This window comes from Typopeltis vanoorti, chromosome 24 (assembly GCF_054136105.1).
Source record: "Typopeltis vanoorti isolate ZY-2024b chromosome 24, IOZ_Tvanoo_1.0, whole genome shotgun sequence".
Lineage (NCBI taxonomy): Eukaryota > Metazoa > Arthropoda > Arachnida > Uropygi > Thelyphonidae > Typopeltis > Typopeltis vanoorti.
In genome coordinates, this window is record NC_143572.1 from 11,049,105 (window position 1) to 11,069,876 (window position 20,772).

General features: G+C 36.4%; 1 protein-coding gene across 2 annotated transcripts in view; it reads left to right on the forward strand.

Annotated features, from left to right (window-relative positions):
• The window catches only part of LOC150092924 (P2X purinoceptor 4-like), a 199,423-nt gene that overhangs the window by 125,304 nt on the left and 53,347 nt on the right, over positions 1-20,772 (forward strand). For both annotated transcript variants that reach the window (XM_090413399.1, XM_090413400.1), the window contains exon 8: positions 5,759-5,889. In XM_090413399.1, coding sequence (XP_090269525.1) covers positions 5,759-5,889 — 131 coding nt within the window. The remainder of the gene's footprint in view (positions 1-5,758; positions 5,890-20,772) is intronic.

Genomic DNA, 20,772 nt, shown 5'->3' on the forward strand with positions numbered 1-20,772 from the left:
AAAATTACATAAAAAAATTAACATTTCTTATGTGCTCTACCAAAGACCAGCCACATTCCCTAGACCTGCCAGTGTTTACCAGGTTCCTTGCCACTGCAAATTGTCCTGCTACAGCCAAACAGGCCAGGCAGCCAATATCACAATTTGAATGCATGGACTACATCTAGTTCCACCATTATGGCCACTCTGAACTTGCTGAACATGCTTTGGACACCTACCACAGGATATGCTAGAAGAAGGCCACTATACTCCACTGTAACAAATACAAATATGAGAGACTATCCCCAGAATATGCCTCAGTCCTGAGAAACTTTTACAAACTTCAGCAAATTAGGATGCCTCAGCTCTGAAATAAACTGTCTCAAATTCAGGAAGCACTCATCCTTGAATCTTCAGCCCAACAGTCAAGACCACCCAATTTAGTCTACTAGAGGGTGCCATTTAGGACTTTAGGCCCAACTTTTTTGCCCAACTTCAGCCTCATTTACCCAGTATTAGTGTCTGCATGCACATATTATTGTTCTCTGTTTCCTGACGATGGCAATTTGACTTTCCTGAAGTATTGGAAGTATTAATTAACATTATTGTAATTAATATTCAATGCACACATTGTAATTTCTTCAAAAAATAATATTTATTTCAAATAGATTTGAAACAGCAGTTCTAGTCAGTGATTAATATGTACTATAATATGACAAAATATCAAAGTATCTCTTAACCCTGCGGAGGTCGTGGTCGTAAAAATTGCAGCTTAGGTCGCATGTATCTGAGAGATACATTCATTACTAGCATGCTAAAATGAGATAAAACTTTAAAAAAAAAAAAAACTGCAAATATAATACATGATGGTTTATTTTCAGTTACAATCTAGAAATTATTGAACAAAGATAAAAAAAAAAACTAAAACAATCGAAGTTCGCGGTATCTCTCAGATACAATTTGCTATCAAATATCACAACTTTACATCATAACATGTGTTCAACCAAAACTGACCACATAAACAGTGTGGAATATCACTGGAATATATGCATGTGCAGCTAGTCATGACCTCCAAGTTGTACACTGGATATGTGTAAGAATATTTATATTAAACAGTTTGTTTGTATCTGTCAGATCGGTTGCAACCTCCACAGGGTTAAGATAAAGATGGCACATCTCATCATTTATATATTGATGAAACTGTTGCTGAATCTTCCATCTCCAAGTATGGGAGAACTTTGTTTTTCAAATCTCAGATTCATTTATAAATAGGAATTTTTATAACAAATACTTAAATCCCTCCTCAGAAATAGCAAGTTAATTTTGACCCCCATACATAAACCCACAATCCATAATAATTGAATTGTTATGGATTGTGGGTTTCCTTCAGTAACATATAAGGTAGGACATCATTTTCTAGAGTTTATGCAAAAATTAACTAAAATGTTCTTCTTAAACATTTTGAAAAGTGAAGAATAAGAATGTTATCATCATCAAATTCCTGAGATGTACCCTCAAGGGGTGTACAGGATATGATAGTACTACATGAAAAATTTACATCATTACTAACTTCCTATCAACAATTTTCCTCCAAATCAGTCTGTTACTTGTCAAGACTCCAACATTATCAGATCTTATATTTCTATCGTCTAAGGCACATTGTACCGTATCAATCCACCTATATCTTGGTGGATTGATACGGTACAATCTTGTATACCTTGGTTTTCCTCTGAGTCGTTTTCCTGCCAACCTGTCAGAGAACACTTGTTTTGCTAATCTTTCCTCGTCCATTCTGTTTAAGTGACCATACCACCTGAGATTAGCTCTGCTAATGCATTCCTGGATGACGGCAATGTCAAGTTCTTTCCTAATATCCTCTTTTTTAATATGATATTGCAATTGATGCCATCTGTTCATGCCTCTAATCTTTCTCGGGACTCTCATATCGGCAGTCTCTAGTCTTTGGTCAAGTGTTTTACTTCTGACCCAGCTCTCAGATCCATAAGTTAAAACTGGTTTGAACACTGTCTTGTATACAGCTAATTTAGTGTTCAGACTAATTTCTCTCTTATTCCATATGAATTTATTCAATTGACTTCCTACCATACCAGCTTTGTTGATTCTGTTGTCTATTTCTATATTTAATTTACCATCTTCAGCAAAAATCGTGCCTAAGTAGCTGAAATGTTTTACTTGTTCCACAGGTTCCCCGTTCACAACACAGTTGACATTTTCAACAATTTTACCTACTTTCATTGTCTTTTTATTGCTGACCTTCATACCATATCTATTACAACAGTTATTCAATTTAGTCAGGGAATCTTGCAAACTTTAGCAGATTTATTTGGGAAGTATAACATCATCCGCATAAAGCAAAGAGCTGACATTAACATCTCCAATTCTGATATCATGTTTAATACCACTTTCCTTCATAATGTGACCCATATACAGGGTGTTCGGGATAAATTTGACATATTTATAATTAATTATATTTTTCCGTAAGTTACATGTATTAACACACACTTCTCTTCATTTAAAAGTTTGGACCCTTCTTCATTCATATACAAGATGTCAGAAAGGATGGATAGCTGGAACCCACCTGAATCATGGAAGAGAATAACTTGTATCATGATGATTCGTGCCCGCCATCAAAATAAGGATATTACGACTGCTGCCCAATGCTCCCTGAATACAGTAAAAACAATCAGGCATGAACTAGAGACTTGCAATGGTGACTACGAGGATGTAGCAAGAAGAAAGATCCCTAGCAGACGATCTGATTGCGTTCGTACAGCAGAATTCCTCGCAAATCTGCAGGAACAGGTGTTGAAGAACCCTGGCATTGGAATTCGGGCTTTGTTCGTGGAGTTGCTAACTGTAGTCAAGCCCTGGATAACAAGGGTAGCCAATGGTAGGCCGTATGTATGGCAGCAGGATTCGGCCCCTTGCCACACCTCTGGGAAAAGTCAAAAATGGTTGTCTGAAAATTTCTACGACTTCACCAGTCCAAATGTTTGGCCTCCAAACTCCCCAGACCTTAACCCCATGGATTATTTTGTATGGGGCGCAGTTGAAAAAGACACCAATCGCACTTCCAGTAATACAAAAGCCCAGTTAATGGATAAAATTAAAACAGTTTTTGCGGCCCTTCCCAGGGAGACTGTAGCATCAGCTTGTTCGAGGTTCCGAAGCAGAATTGAAGCTGTGATCGATGCTAATGGTGGTTATTTTGAGTAAATCTTGTTGATAGTATTGTAATTAACTCTGCCTGTAATGTTTTTTTGTCAATTCATTAAATTTAATAGATACAAAGAAGATTTTCTTTTTCCTTACGAAACTGTCAAATTTATCCCGAACACCCTGTAGATAATGAATAACAGAGGGGATAATGTACATCCTTGTCTCACACCAGATCTAACATTAAACCATCTTCCTGTACTTCATTCAATTCTAACTGCCGACTTACAACACAAATACAGACTAGGTATTGCTTGATATAATGCTCCATTAACACCATATAACTATAGCATATTGAATAGCTTCTCTCTTGGCACCTTGTCATATGCCTTTTTCAGATCGACAAAATTTAAATACAGATCTTTGCTATATTCCCATTCCCATGCTTTCTCAACTATTTGTCGTAAAGTAAAGATCTGATCCTGACAGCCTCTATTTGGCCTGAATACAGCTTGTTCTTCACCAAGCTTCTCTTCCACAATCCTTCTCAACCGTTTCTCAAGTATACTTGCATATATCTTACCAGTAACACTCGGTAATGAAATGCCTCTGTAATTCTCACATTCAATTTTATTTCCCTTTTTATATATGGATACTATGAGAGCTCTACTCCAATCATCAGGAATTCGTCTCTCTGTCCAGGCCTTCTGAACTATGTAGTGCATCCACTGTACGACTTTTATAACTCCATACTTGAGCATTTCTGGTCGAATATCATCTAGTCCTGCTACCCTTCCACATTTCAGGCTCCGTTCAAGACTCTAGGTCCCATATACAAATTAGGCAAACATTTAGCCAGAATGGTCAGAAAATATACTGGCAACACACCTTCAAACATAAGAAATTCAGCCCACTTTAAAGCTGGTATAGAAAACTTCACATTCCAACACACTGATGTAATGGTCAGTTTTGATGTCTCCTCCTTATTCATCAATGTCCTACTCAAAGATACCTTAGGCCTCATCCAAGCCATATTTCCTTTTCGTATCTCAGTCCTATTTCAGTTCACCAACTCAGACTATTTTGTTTGTCAAGAAAAATTCTACAAACAGATAGAGGGGATTGTCATGAGTTCTCCATTCTCTCCATCCTTAGCCAACTTCTTTATGGAGATATTTGAAGGAAAACCCTTAAACTCTGCCCCACATAAACCCACTGTCTGGCTACACTACATGGATGATGTGTTCTCCATTTAACCACATAGCCTGAATACACTCCACAATTTCTTAACACACCTAAACAATCAACATCCCAGGATCCAGTTTACCTTGCAAAAGAAACCAACAAGAGCCTCCCATTCCTAGATACTTTGATTACACACCAGTGTGATGGATCCTTGTAATTCTCCATTTACAGAAAACCTACACATACAGGTAAATACATTCACCAACAGTCCCCCCTCCCCCAACAATATGGGATATAACAGGTCAAAATTAATCAGTTCAGATAACAGTGCCCTAACTGCTGAACCTGACCATATCCTTAACACTTTCTTACCCAATGGCTATAATCCCTGAAAAATCCAAAAAAAGTATTAAACCATGTAACTACAACCCTCCGCCTTCAAAGCAGGGATTACTCAAAATCTATCACCATTCCATATATACGGAGCACATCTGAAAAATTAACAAAAATCCTAGGGAAAATATGACCTTACAACCAGTTACAGACTACATAAGAAATTGGCATCTCTTATCTGCTCTCCCAAAGACCAGCTACATCTCCTAGACCTACCAGGTCCTTTGCAGTTGCAAACAGTCCTACTACGGCCAAACAGGCAGTATCAGGATATCTGAACCACCAATATCAGGATATCTGAACACAAGGACTACATCCGGTTCCACCAATACAGCCATTAAGGAATTGCTGACCATGCTTTGGATACCTACCACAGGATATGCTGGAAGAAGGCCACTCTATTACACCATGGCAAATGCACGTATGAAAGACTATTCATTGAATCTGCCTCAGCTCTGAAAAAAACTTTCCAAATCTCAACAGATTTGGGTGCATAAGACTGTCCCAAATTTGGGAAGCATACATTTTAAGATCTTCAGCCCAATAGCCAAAACAACCCAATTTAGCCCACTGGAGCCACCATTTAGGACTCTAGGCCCAACTTCTGTTTTCTTTATTCAGCCTCATTTGTTTAGTGTTAGTGCCTGCATATATCATTGTTTTTTGTGATCCTTGATGATAGCAATGTAACATTGCCGAAATATAGGAAAATATTACATTTTTTTTATATAATTAATATTCTAGTTTATATTGTAATTTCCTGAAAAAATTAAAAGCTCTGTGTAGCCAACTTATAACCTTATTTACAAGAATGACAATAACTTAAATGCTTTAAACATTTGAGAATGTGGACGGTATATGCATCACTGTTAGTAGACTTGGGTAGGTAAAGTTATTTGAGTGCTCTTGTATATTTGGGTGCATGAGACATGTTTGTGTTGTGTATATAGGGCAATGTATATACTGTAATATTAAAAGGAAAAATGATTTAAATTTTAGTATTTTTACTGGTATTTAATTTCAGGGTGGAGTGATAGCAGTCATTATTACTTGGGATTGTAACTTGGATTTGAGTATAAGGCATTGCCTTCCTACTTATAAATTTGAAAGGCTTGATAATCCAGATGCACCTATTTCTCCTGGATGGAATTTCAGGTATTGTTTTAGTATTTTAAAGGAAAAAGAATGCTGTGTGTGTGCTGAGAGAGATGCAGGTTAAGAAATGTACATTGCAGTTTTGAATCTGCAATGTATGTTTGGTTAGTAACATTCTTTTGTTATTTGCAGGAATTTTTTTTATGGCTTATATTCCAGTGCAGAAGTGACTGTTCAATAGTGTTTTACCCAATTCCCTCACAGCAAGTATTGTGCTTTAAAGCAAGGATATCATTGGGGAGAGAGAGAGAGAGGGAAAAAAAAAACCTCATTGAAAACTGGAAATCTCCATAGAAAATAAATATCAAATCTGTTGTATTTCACACGTATCCTAACTTTTAATAATCACTACTGAATAACTAAATAGAAAATTTAATTATTATATAGTTAAAGAAAATATAATCTTTTTTTTTTCTAGATATAGTTCCCCATAAATTTGAAGGTAGATTATTCGGCACTTTGGTTTACATTTGATCCATTGATATGCTAAAGCATGATTCACTTTTTAATCATACTACATTAGTATATGTGTGATTAGCAAAAAGTAAAAAAAAGTATACTTGAAATTAGAGGATATATAAATGGATGGATTTTTTTTCTTTCTCAATGAAGTACATCTCAGATTTCACCTATATTTCTAATTATTTCAAAAATTTTTAGGATTTAATACTCATTTACAAAGATTATACTAAAATGGAAGAGTTTTTTTGAGTTGTTAGAGAAGATAGTTGACATAAAAAAAAAAGCAGATTATATAAATGCTTTAGGAAAATTTCAAAGAAATAGCAAAGCATATAATAATGGAAAGTACTTGCTAGATTTCTGTTCAGAACGTGAACTAGTCATTACTAATACAGTGATCCAAAATAAAGATGTACATGTATACAGAAATGACACAACAAATAAGAAAAACTTGACTGACCATTATTTACTGACATCACTTGCCTTAGTATTCCATAATGTAAAACACATCGCCTTGCAGACATGTATAATGGGAAGAGTCACTACCCAGACTAGTTTAGACCTTTGAGGTCTCATCAGTGGGAGCCAGACCCAGAGGTGATACTAAGGTTGGAATATAGAAGTAATGTAGAAGTCATATTTTCATATATGAGTATTTTAATAATAAGGTGCCATACCTTATTATTAAAATACTCTGGATTAGAGAAAGTTGTTGGAAACATCAATAAAGGTCGAAACCGGTCTGTGTAGTGACCTTCCTATAATGCATAGCATTATACATGTCTGCAAGGAGATGCGCTCTGCATCATGGGATACTAAGGAAAGTGATGCGAAGTCATTAGTTTCTTTATATGAGTTGCCCCAGTCCTGAAAATAGTTCAGGTGCAAACTTGTTTGCTTACACTAGGTAAAGGATTAAACCAAGTATATAATTTCTTGGTATCTTTACTTTATGGTATAACAAAGTGGAAAAACTTCCAACAATTTTCTGTAATCCAGAGTATTTTAATATTAAGTTGTGACACCTTTTGGTTACTCGTATATGAAAATATGACTTTTCCATTACTTCAAACTTGTGCTTTGCATTATGGGATACTAAGGCAAGTGATGTGGAGTCATTAGCTTCTTTATACGAGTATCTTTAAAGACACTAAGAAATTATATACTTGGTTTAATCCTTTATCCAAGTGTAAGCAAACAAGTTTGTGCCTGAACTATTTTCAGGACTGAGGCAACTCGTATAAAGAAGCTAATGATTTCACATCACTTGCCTTAGTATCCCATAATGCAAAGCACATCTCCTTGCAGACATGGGTTAATTTATGGGTTCTGGAAGTCCTATGATTACTGTGTTCCTGACGGCATCAAAGTCATTGAGAGTTTTCTACTGTTTCGATTTGTAGTTCTACTATTCCTGGCTGTATGCTTAGTGTTTAGGTCTCCTGCAACTAACACTGTTTCATTTGTGTCTAGAATTTAAGTCAAGTTTGCTTCCAGTAAATGGTTGTTTGGAGATTTATATATGGAATATATTTTCATGTGATCTGCATTTGCAGTTTGGTTTGGACCAAAACTACTGTCGTTTCTATGTTCTTAGTGGCAGGGTTTGCAATTTCATTGTGTTCTATATTGAGCTTGACAAATGTGGCTCTGCTCCCCCCCCCCCTCCCCATGCCGCTCCAAGATTGGATCTGTCATTGCATTATAGAACATAGTTCCTGAGCTCTGGGTTGTTGGTTGGTTGAAGACGCATTTTGTTTACAATGATTACCTTAATCAGTATAGCATGTTGCAAATTCATGTTCTCACATTTTTTGTTTCCTAAACTGTTGGCATTCCAGAACACAATCTGTAGAAAGTTTAGCCTTCTATGCTTGTTAACCATCAACTATTGCAGTGAGCATTGTTTGTGTATGTCTCACAAACTTGCTTATAGAGTTCTGGCTTAATTTGTATCTTTATACAAATAAAGATACAAAAAAAAAGCTACTCTGTATAAATATCTTTATACAGAGTAGCTGATACGACTGCAGCTTTGCTGGATTTAGTTGGTTATTGGTTTTTGGTTTTTCTTTCAGGTTTTGTAGCCATCACGTTGGCATATGAGGCATTGGATGGTTTGTTGTGTCGTTAGGGCATTATCAGCATTTGCTGTGGATGCCCGTGCAGTTGTTGATGGGTTCTTAGGTTTTCTTTTATTGATTTTTGGGTGGCCAAGTATTGCTGACAACCTCTCTGGTTGGCAGGATGTGGTCTGCTGCAGTTGGTGCATTTCTCTGGCTCTGTTTTTGATTTTTTGCAGGAAGCTGTTGTGTGGTTTTCCTCACACATAACACAGTGGAAATCAGCTTTGTAGCAGCATTGTGAGTGGCTGGATTGTTGCTAACAGTGGCATTGTCCAGTTGATACCTTCTTTCATTATGGTTGGTTCTGGTTTTATAACCAAGTCACAAGCTGTTTTTAGGTTGTAGATTTCTTGGTGTTGTTTGCTGATTTTCATTAGAATAAGAGCCATTTGCTATTTTTTTGCTCAGAGCATACAGCTGACTTTAATAGGCTTTAGTTGATGGTTTCGTGTGACTTTCTCGGTGGTGGAGGATTCTTAATACTGTGCAGTACCACTTTGAAGTTTTTTTGTTTTTTTTTTTCATTGAAGTAACTGTGTGGTATTGGATGTTTTTATTGTCTAAAAGTTTAGTGAGTGTGCAGTAGTCAGCTACCACCTCTGATTGTGTTTGGACCCCTTCATCCGTGGCCTTGGCTTTCGTAAAATTTATTTTATGGAATGTTTGAGGGCTGTGACCACTTCTGTTCATTGTTCCTTGGCTTGCATAATAATAGGAAGAACTCTTTCCTTACGTTGGTTTGCTTCTGCTTCCATGGGGGGGAGGGGGTTGCAGTTTCGTTTGATGTTAGTTCCTTGCATAATATCTGATTTTTCAGAACCCATCTTGTTCCTCAGCTGTTTCCTGGGTTAAATATGAGCCAGATTGTGAGTACAGAGTCTAGCATGCTAGTCAAAAAGTCACTAATCAGAGTGGTTGTTGGCTTTTTGAGCTCAACCTGGAGTCGATCAAATGCCTGCTTGAACTTTCTTTCCCACTAGGGATTGCCCATTTAAAGAAAGGTGTAAAAAGGTGTAAAACCTTATTATTACTTGTTTAAGTTAAGGGATATTACATCCCATATAGTTTCTTAGCCGAATAAGAAACTCAAAGAGTTTCATGCCGAATATAGTAGAAACTATATAAAGTTCGGCGATTCCAAGCGTAAGCAAATACCTGGATACTGCAGCACTGATCCCAAAGGGTAGTGCAAGCTGGGGCAACTCGTGGTAGAAGTGGAGCAAGCTCTGATCACTATTCTTGATATTTGCCCATAATGTGAACTTAGCTCCTAGGAACTGTATTTTTGTTCACATTATGAGAGAAGGTCACTACCCAGACCGGTTTCGACCTTTATTGAGGTCTCATCAGTGAGTAGCCAGACCTGGTTAATATCAAGTTTGTAGCGAACAGAACTTGTACCCCTTCTACGAGTATTGCCGTGAGGTGCTCTAATAAATTATTAGATATGTGAAGAGCCAAAGGCTTCAATTCGGCGACATATAACTTGTTTAAGTTAAGGGATATTACATCCCATATAGTTTCTTAGCCGAATAAGAAACTATAAGGTCTGGCTACTCACTGATGAGACCTCAATAAAGGTCGAAACCGGTCTGGGTAGTGACCTTCTCTCATAATGTGAACAAAAATACAGTTCCTAGGAGCTAAGTTCACATTATGGGCAAATATCAAGAATAATGATCGGAGCTTGCTCCACTTCTACCACGAGTTGCCCCAGCTTGCACTACCCTTTGGGATCAGTGCTGCAGTATCCAGGTATTTGCTTACGCTTGGAATCGCCGAACTTTATATAGTTTCTACTATATTCGGCATGAAACTCTTTGAGTTTCTTATTCGGCTAAGAAACTATATGGGATGTAATATCCCTTAATTTAAACAAGTTATATGTCGCCGAATTGAAGCCTTTGGCTCTTCACATATCTAATACCTTATTATTACATTGCTCTGGGTTAAACCTAGTTGTTGAAAGTTTTTTCACTTGGTCATAAATTGAATTAACAATGCCAAGAAAAAAAAAATTTATATTCTTGTTTAATCCTTTATCCAAGTGTAAACAAACTGTAGGCTACTTGGAGGGTAGTGACTTCACATTGCCTAAGTAATCCCATAATGCAAAACATACATCCTTTTGGATGTGTATAATACTATGACTAAGTGAAAAAACTTTAAGCGGCTAGCTCTAATCCAGAGTATTTTAATAATAAGGTGTTACATCTTTTCACTACTTGTATATGAGAAATATGACAACTGCATTGCTTCAACCTTGTCATCTCTTTTGTGTCTGGCTCCCAGTGATGAGCCCTAAATAAAGGTTGAAACCTCTTAAGGGTCAAAGCTGTATAACTGAGAGGAGACCTCCACATAGCCTTTAAAGGAATGCGGAGAACCGACCAGGGCTTCTGACCTAATGTCCAATCCTCACCTTCTCGTGGTGCACCCTGTTGGGTATCTACTTTGATACTGAACGAACGAGGATGGGCTGGCAATTTGGGATTTAGCCGACCAAATTGTATTCTTATTGGTTAAACCAAAATAAAAAATGATGGTACAACATGACAAAATTTCATGCCGGCTGGGGCGTCGCCCGGTTAAACAAGGCCCCCGTTGTTTTCGCCAGGGAACCAGGGCGAACAGCGAAAAGTCAGCTACTGGAACAAATCTGAAAACAAACCCCAACTCAACATCACCAGAGTTAAAGATCGGTACTATCAACTTAAGAAGCCTGAATGGCAAAGAAATGGAGCTAGCTGAGGAATTAGATAAGTACCAGATCGACATAATAGGGGTGACTGAAACAAAAAAGACCAAAACTGGTGAGATCTTTCTGAGCAATAAATACAAAATGTTATATTCAGGCAATAACAATCAAGGAAAAGAAGGAGTAGCCATAGTATTCAACACAAAATACGAGGCTAATCTTCTTGAATGGCAGTCAGTCTCAAGTAGAGTAATGTGGGCAAATATGAGAATGGGGAACTGGACAATGAGACTTATTTGTGCCTATGGTCCCACAGAAGGTTCTACTAAGGTAGAAGTGGAGGAATTTTTTGAGGCTTTAGAAAAAGCAACTGACACAATGAAAAAGGAAAAGTTGGTCCTTGTTGGGGATCTAAATAGTAGAGTAGGAAATGATTGTGAGACATACAAAAATATTTTGGGAAAATTTGGAGAAAAGAGCAAAGCTAATAATAATGGCAAATATCTGTTGGATTTCTGCTCAGGACATGGACTGGTTATTACTAACACCATGTTCCAACACAAATATGTGCACAAATTCACATGGAGAGAAGAGGCTAGGAATAAGAAAAGTCTCATTGACTATGTTATTGTTGATAGTGATGTTTTCTCCCTGCTGCAGGACACCAGAGTGTAGAGAGGATTTGAAATTGGAAGTGATCACTATTTAGTCTTGAGCAGGATAAAATTGAATTTCATATTGAAAAGAATAACATGTAAGAAAGTTTTAAAGCGAATAAAAGTTGAGCAGCTCTCAGATGTAAACTGTAGACTAAAATACAGAAATATTATTGAAAAGAAAATGAAAGAGTTTGAGAACAGGAATCAAACCTTGGAGATTCAGTGGCAAACTCTGAAGGAAACATTGATTGATTCTGCCAGAGAGGCATGTGGTGAGGTTGTGTGCAAAGATAAAAAAATCAGAACTCCCTGGTGGACACAGGAAGTTAAAGAGGCAGTGAAGGAAAAGAAGAAAGCATATCAAAGTTCCTGGCAAATAAGTCAGCTTTTACTCTTACAGAATACAGAGACAAATGTAAGAAAGCTAAACAGTGTGTAAAACTAGCTAAACAAAAGTCATGGGAGGACTTTGGCAAGAATATAGAAAATAAATATCAAGAAGGTGGCAAAATATTCTGGAGGTTGTTGAAGAAGCTTAGGAATGGAGGAAAGAGTGCTGTAAAAGGAATTAGAGATGATAAAGGTGAAATGAAAACAGGAGAAAAAGATATCCTTGAAGTATGGAGTAATTACTTTGAAAAACTGCTAAATGAAACAAGCAGTGATGACAGCACAGTGATAAAAAACACTGACCAGGCATGCAGTCAGGAATACATATCCATACTTGAAGTAGAAAAAGCCATCAAAGGCTTGAAATGTGGAAAGGCAGCAGGAGTAGATGATATTCGACTAGAAATGCTGAAGTATGGTGGTATAAGAGTCTTACAGTGGCTGCACTGCATAGTTCAGAAAGCCTGGACAGAGGGACGAATTCCCGATGATTGGAGTAGAGCTCTCATAGTACCCATATATAAAAAGGGAAATAAAACTGAATGTGAGAATTACAGAGGTATTTCCCTACTGAGTGTTCCTGGCAAGATCTATGCAAGTATACTTGAGAAACGGTTGAGAAGAATTGTGGAAGAAAAGCTTGGTGAAGAACAAGCTGGATTCAGGCCAAATAGAGGCTGTCAGGATCAGATCTTCACTTTACGACAAATAGTCGAGAAAGCATGGGAATATAACAAAGATCTGTATTTAAGTTTTGTCGATTTGGAAAAGGCATATGACAAGGTGCCAAGAGAGAAGCTATTCAATACCGCTGCAGTTATATGGTGTCAATGGGGCATTCTATCAACCAATACTTAGTCTTTATTTGAGTTGTGAGTCAGCAGTTAGAATTGAAGGAGGTACAGGAAGATGGTTTAATGTTAAATCTGGTGTGAGACAAGGATGTACATTATCCCCTCTGTTATTCATTATCTATATGGATCACATTATGAAGGAATGTGGTATTAAACCTGATATCAAAATTGGAGATGTTAATGTCAGCTCTTTGCTTTATGCGGATGATGTTATACTTCTAAATAAATCCGCTACAAGTCTGCAAGATTCTCTGACTAAATTGAATAGCTGTTGTAATAGATATGGTATGAAGGTCAGCAATAAAAAGACAAAGACAATGAAAATAGGCAGAATCATTGAAAATGTCAACTGTGTTGTGAATGGAGAACCTGTGGAACAAGTAAAACATTTCAGCTACTTAGGCACAATTTTTACTGAAGATGGTAAACTAAATATAGAAATAGACAACAGAATCAGCAAAGCTGGTATCGTGGGAAGTCAATTGAATAAATTCATATGGAATAAGAAAGAAATTAGTCGGAACACTAAATTAGCTGTATACAAGACTGTGTTCAAACCAATTTTAACTTATGGATCTGAGAGCTGGGTCAGAAGTAAAACACTTGACCAAAGACTAGAGACCGCAGATATGAGAGTCCTGAGAAAGATTAGAGGCGTGAACAGATGGCATCAATGGCAATATCATATTAAAAATGAGGATATTAGGAAAGAACTTGACATTGTCAGCATCCAGGATGACCATACCACTTAATGGTCACTTAAGTGACCATTAAGTGGTATGGTCACTTAAGTGACCATACCACCTGATGGTCATTTAAGTGACCATCAGGTGGTATGGTCACTTAAATAGAATGGGAGAGGAAAGATTAGCAAAACAAGTGTTCTCTGCCAGGTTGGCAGGAAAACGACCCAGAGGAAGACCAAGATATAGGTGGATTGATACGGTACAAAGTGCCTTAGACGATAGAAATATAAGATCTGATAATGTTGGAGTCTTGACAAGTAACAGACTGATTTGGAGGAAAATTGTAGATAGGAAGTTAGTAATGATGTAATTTTTTCATGTAGTACTGTCATATCCTGTACACCCCTTGAGGGTACATGGCAGGAATTTGATTGATTGATGATGACCTCTGGGTAGAGTAATCTTTCCTATAATGCCTATATAAGAGAGAGATAAATGAGTGTATATTCTTTTTGTGCCCATGAAGATACCTTTGTGAACAAGGCAAAATATTGGTTTAAGATTGTTCTAAGAATATAACATCTAAAGTTATTACCTAGACCTGTGTTTTCTCCTCTAAACAGCAGTGAGTGATAATCATCATCAAAGCATCCATACCAGATTGAGGTATAAAATTTTTATAGAGACTGCATTGCTTAATTCAGAAGGCAAAGTCTGAGGATCAAATCCAAGTTGAGAAGTATGTTTTATCGCATTCATATGTTGGGTATTTGGGGGGGGAGACAATAAAAACAAGATTATAGGAATTTCCTTATGTTCAAGATAAGATCTCTTCAAGTATACTTAGATTTTAGGCTGGATTCAGGCCAGAAAGGAGCTGTCAGGATCAGATTTTTAATTTAAATTGAGAAAGTATGGAGAATCTGGAAAAGGGATGTGACAAGGTGCCAAAAGAAAAGCTATTCAAAATGCTACGACTATGGTGTAAACAGGATATTATACAAAATAATACATAACCTATGTGTAAGTTATGTCAGCAATTGAAGGTTGAGGAAAGATGATTTGATTTGATACAAAATCATGGTCTAAATTGCATGTTAAATCTTCTCTTACTCATTGTTTATGTGAATCACATTAACTTCAGAATTATTTAACTAAATTGATTAAATGTTATAACAAATTGGTATGAAAATTGGCAATAAAAAAAAAGACAAACCATGAACATATGAAATGCATCCTAAATGGGAGCCTTATTAGAACAAGTAAAATATTTCAAGATGTTTGAAATATTTTAAATTTAAAATATGTATGGAAAGTATGCATGAAATAAATAAAAAAACATGAAATAAACAAAGATAAATATGGTAGAGAGTTATGTGAATAAATTTGAATTTTTATGGAATAAGTAAGAAATTAGTCAAAACACTACACTAGCTGTATGCAAGACAGTATTCAAACCAATTTTAACTTATAGATCAAAGATTAGAGACAACAGATATTAGTTGTGAGAAAAATTAGGAGAGATTTGCAAGCATTAACTGCACAGTCATATTAAATTCAATTAAACTAGAGCTAAAACTGTTATTAAATTCACCCTTTAATTAAATTAGAGCTAAAAATCAAGATCTATTAGGAAAAAACATGAATTAACTGTTGTTTTTGCTGTATATTCCTGTATGCTATCTAAGGAAGTTTAGCAAAACAGGTGTTTGATGGCAGGAAAAGACCTAGGGGAAAACTAAGATCTAGGCAGGTTGATGCAGTTAGGAGTGTCTTAAAAGACAAGACCAAAACATATTTATTCAAAAATCTACGCTATTCAAATCCTGACAACTAACAGACTAATGTGGAGAAAGATTGTTGATAAGAAGTGGGTAATAATGTAAACTTATGTAGTACTATAATAATACCCTACTCTCCTATAGAGTACAAATCAGGAATTTTATAATGCATCAATACTTTTGTTTGAATTTAGGATTTATTAGTGATAAGTAAGTAAACTTGATATAATTCATTGTTGGCTCAGTCTCACTGAGTTATTTAAAATATAATTTTAAATTTTAAAACTGCATTTAAATTTTAAATTTAAAACCACGTTTACAGAGGTATTTCTCTACTGAGTGTTCCTGGTAAGATTTATGGCAGTATACGTGAGAAATGGTTGAGAAGGATTGTGGAAGAGAAGCTTGATGAGGAACAAGCTGGATTCAGGCCAAATACAGGCTGTAAGGATCAGATATTCACTTTACGACAAATAGTTGAAAAGTCATGGGAATATAACAAATATCTGTATTTAAGTTTTGTAGATCTGGAAAAAGCATATGACAAGGTGCCAAGAGAGAAGCTATTCAAAACGCTACATTTGTATGGTGTCAGTGGATCATTATATCAAGCAATACTTAGTCTTTATTTGAGGTTGTAAGTCAGCAGTTAGAATTGAAGTACAGGAAGATGGTTTAATGTTAAATCTGGAGTGAGACAAGGATGTACATTATCCCATCTGTTATTCATTATCTATATGGATCACATTATGAAGGAAAGTGGTATTAAACCTGATATCAAAATTGGAGATATTAATGTCAGCTCCTGGTTTATGCAGATGATGTTATACTTCTAAATAAATCCACTAAAAGTCTGCAAGATTCCCTGACTAAATTGAATAACTGTTGTGATAGATATAGTATGAAGGTCAGCAATAACAAGACAAAGATAATGAAAATAGGCAGAAGTATTGAAAATGTCAGCTGCATTGTGAATGGAGAACCTGTGGAACAAGTAAAACATTTCCGCTACTTAGGCATGATTTTTAGTGAAGATGGTAAATTAAATATGGAAATAGACAACAGAATCAACATATCTGGTATATGGTAGGAAGTGAATTGAATAAGTTCATATGGAATAAGAGAGAAATTAGTCGGAACACTATATTAGTTGCATACAAGACAGTGTTCAAACCAATTTTAACTTATGGATCTGAGAGCTGGGTCAGAAGTAAAACACTTGACGAAAGACTAGAGACTGCAGATATGAGAGTCCTGAGAAAGAGAGATGGCATCAATGGCAATATCATATTAAAAATGAGGATATTAGAAAAGAACTTGACATTGTCAGCATCCAGGAATGCATTAGCAGAGCTAATCTCAGGTGGTATGGTCACTTAAATTGAATGGAGGAGGAAAGATTAGCCAAACAAGTGTTCTCTGCCAGGTTGGCAGGAAAAACACCCAGAGGAAGACCAAGATATAGGTGGATTGATATGGTAAAAAGTGCCTTAGAAGATAGATATATAAATATAAGATCTGACAATGTTGTAGCATTGACAGGTAACAGATTGATTTGGCAGAAAATTGTAGGTAGGAATTTAGTAATGATGTAAATTTTTCATGTAATACTATCATATCCTGTACACCCCTTGAGGGTAAATGTCAGGAATTTGATGATGATGAATTTAAAACCAAATGTGTTTTTGTAACTAAGCATTAATACACTGCTAATTCATTGACTGATACACTGTCTGATCAAAAATATTCTGGACACTCTTTCTTAGTGGTAGATGTGACTATATACATCACAACCATGGCTCATACAGGTAGAAAAGGAAGCACACAGTCTTGCAGTCTTCGTAGACAAACATTAACAGTAAGATGGGTCATACTGAAGAACACTATCATAGGATGCCATTTATGCAAGAACTCAATTTGAGAAATTTCTGTCTTGAGGCTCCAACTTCCCCAATCAATTGTAATGATGTTATTGTGGCGTGGAAATGCCTAGGAGTAACAACAACAACACAATCATGACTTGATAGGTTACATAAATCACACAGAGTAAGACTGCTGAGTACTGAAGCACATGGTGTGAAAAAAAATGTTCCCTGTCTTTGTTTAAACATTTGCTGCTGAATTCCAAAATGCCTCTACAAGCAATGCAGCACCACAACTGTTCATTGGGAACAGTGAACAGTTGTGGTTTCCATGGCTGCACACAAGCCTAACATCAGCAAGGTTAATGGCAAGCATTAGATGGAGTGCTGTCAAGTTCATTGCCATTGGACTCTAGAGCAGTGGAAACACATTTTCTGAAGTGATGAATCACACTTCACCATTTGGCAGTCTGACAGACGAGTCTAGGTTTGCCATTTTAAATGCCAGGAGAATACTACCTCCCGAACATATTGTGCCAACTGTGAAGTTTGTGGAGGAAGCACCATAGTCTGGGTCTATTTTTCATGGTTTGAGCTGGGCTTTCAGTTCCATTGATGGGGAATCTTAATGCTGTGGGCTGTAATGATATTCTAGACGATACTCTGCTTTCAGCTTTATGGTAGTACTTTGAAGGCCCTTTCCTGTATTAACATGATAATATCCCAGTCCACAAAGAGGCCTGTTCAGGAAATGGTTGGATGAGATGGGTGTTTCAGAACCTGACTGGCCTGCACAAGAGCTGTGATCATCTCAAATCCATAGAACACCTGTGGGATGAATTGAAACACTAATTAAGAGCTAGGTCAAATTGCCCAGCATCAGTGACTGACCTCATTAATGCTCTTCTGGAAGAATGGGAGTAAATTACCATGGTACCATACCAAAATTTGGCAGAAGCCTTCCAAGAAGGATGGACCAACTCTTTATTAATGTCTTTCATATTAGAGTGAGAGTTACGATGACCAGACACCCAGATATTTTAGATCAGATAAATAGATCAGAATGTTTACATGAAACACAAAATTTGATTGTAAGTAGATTAAAAAAATTCATTTGAATTTACCAAAAACATGTTTCCTTCACCACCTGAATATGATTCAAGATACCAGTATGTGATTCAGCTCAAATTGAGGAGAGGAGATGTTCTGTATATCTGTAAGGTCCATGCAGAACAAAAGGAATAGAGCCTCCATTATGTAACACATAACATAGGTCTATTACATAATGAAAGTTTCAAGACCAAGATAGCAAATTATAAACCAATTAGCATATCAAAAGACTGTTGGTTAAGGTATTGGAAAAGTTCTTTAAGGGTAGAATTCAGGAATATGCTCTGAAGAACAGCATGACTTTGTGAAGTGAAGATGGGTGGGGGGGATCCTGCCTTAATAATTTAAAGTGACATTTGAGCTGATTAAGGGACATGGCTTGTGTCATGACTTTGCAAAAGCATTTGATAGGGGTTCATGCAAAATCCTGTTACATATTGTTGAAGAAAATAGAGATGGATATGAAACTAGTGTTATGTGTATGACATAACATAGTTCAGAGTGGTTGGACAGATATCAGAGTAACATACGATGGAGTTCAATCAAAGAAACGGCAGATAGCCTGTACTTAACACACACAGAGAGAGAGCTCAAATGTTATAGAACAATATAGATTCAAACCTTCTGTAAAATTAAGTAATAAAAAAAAGTTATATTAAGATGAGCAGGCTATATAGTCTGTTAAAGGCAATTAGTATGACAGGAATTTCTTTGAACTGTGGATGCAGAGTGACTGCCGATAATTGAAGACTGTACAACAAGAAAGGGAAGCTCCAATTTTATCAGCTTTTGTAACTTAAGGAAAAACTATTCCAGGAAAGTATTTTTAGAAATGTTTTGCCCACATATACATATTTGACCACTATTATTAAGGTGAAATTCTTTTGCTTCAGAGCTGTACGAATTTTCAAAATTTGGAGCTGTCCCTTTTTTGCATCATATTGCATAAAAATAAGCTAATCTAAGGTAAATAATTAAAATAAGTAGCATATTTTGACAAAACTATTTTTTATTACATTGGAATATATCAGAAAATGTCAAACAACAGTTTTATGAAAATTACAATGAAATGTTTACAAGAAATCATGGATATTAGTTGCAAAGTTGTAGGGTTCAAGTACTATTAGAACTCTGCACTGACTTATTAGAGCTGTCTGGTTACTTTCATCTGTTCAGTGATTCTTACGTAAACCCTCTGTCCGAAAAGAAACTGAACTTTTGATAGAAAATAAAACACAAGCCAATTATAATTAATAAAATCGTTTATTTTAATCAATATACTCTCCCTCAGTTTCGATACAGCATTTGGCATGGTCAGTAAATTCGTTAAATGAGTTTTTTACGTTGGTTTTTGGGATACTGTTGAGGGTCATGGTTACTGTCGCTTGAACATTTTCAGTGGTGTTGTATCGCTTTCCTTTCATCGGCAAATGAAGTCGGGGGAAGAGAAAGAAGTCACAGGGTGCTAAATCAGATGAATACGGTGAGTGATCCATCACACAAACTTGGTTTTTGCTCAAAAACTGTCTCTCAACTTTAGAACGATGAGATGGTACATTATTGTGCAAAAGTGACCAGGTGCCTGCATCACGATATTCATGCCGTTTGCGACGAATTCTCGCTATCAATCACTTCAAAATTTCGAGATAAAACTCGCCATTGACTGTTTGCCAAGCAGAACGAATTCTTTGTAGATAATGCCCTTGGAATTGTAGAAACAAATCGGCATTGTCTTTACTTTTGACTTCTCCAAGCGACATTTTTTCGGATGCCCCTCTTCTGGTGGTCTCCATTCAGCACTCTGGTGCTTTGTTTCGGGCTCATACTCAAAACACCACGTTTCATCACCAGTAATGATTGTTTCAAGGAAGTTTGAATCCTTACGAGCAGTTTTAATGAGGTCCTTGCAGTGTTCAATTCGATGCATTTTTTGATCATCAATCAACTTCTGTGGAACAAATCGCAAATTCAATTTACGAAGGCCCAAATTCTCGGTCAAAATGTTATGTACAGTTGATTTTGGAATCCCCAATTCATCTTCAATCAATCTCACAGACGATTTCGAGTTTTTTTTGATGAAATCGCACACTTTTTAGATGTTAACTTCACTCAGTCCAGTTTTTGGATGGCCTGGCTTTTCATCGTCCTCAAGCGTCTCACAACCACTTTGAAATCGCTTAAACCACTCGTAAACTTGAGTACGGGATAAACATTCATCACTATATGCTTTTTGAAGCATTGATGTGTTTCAGTAA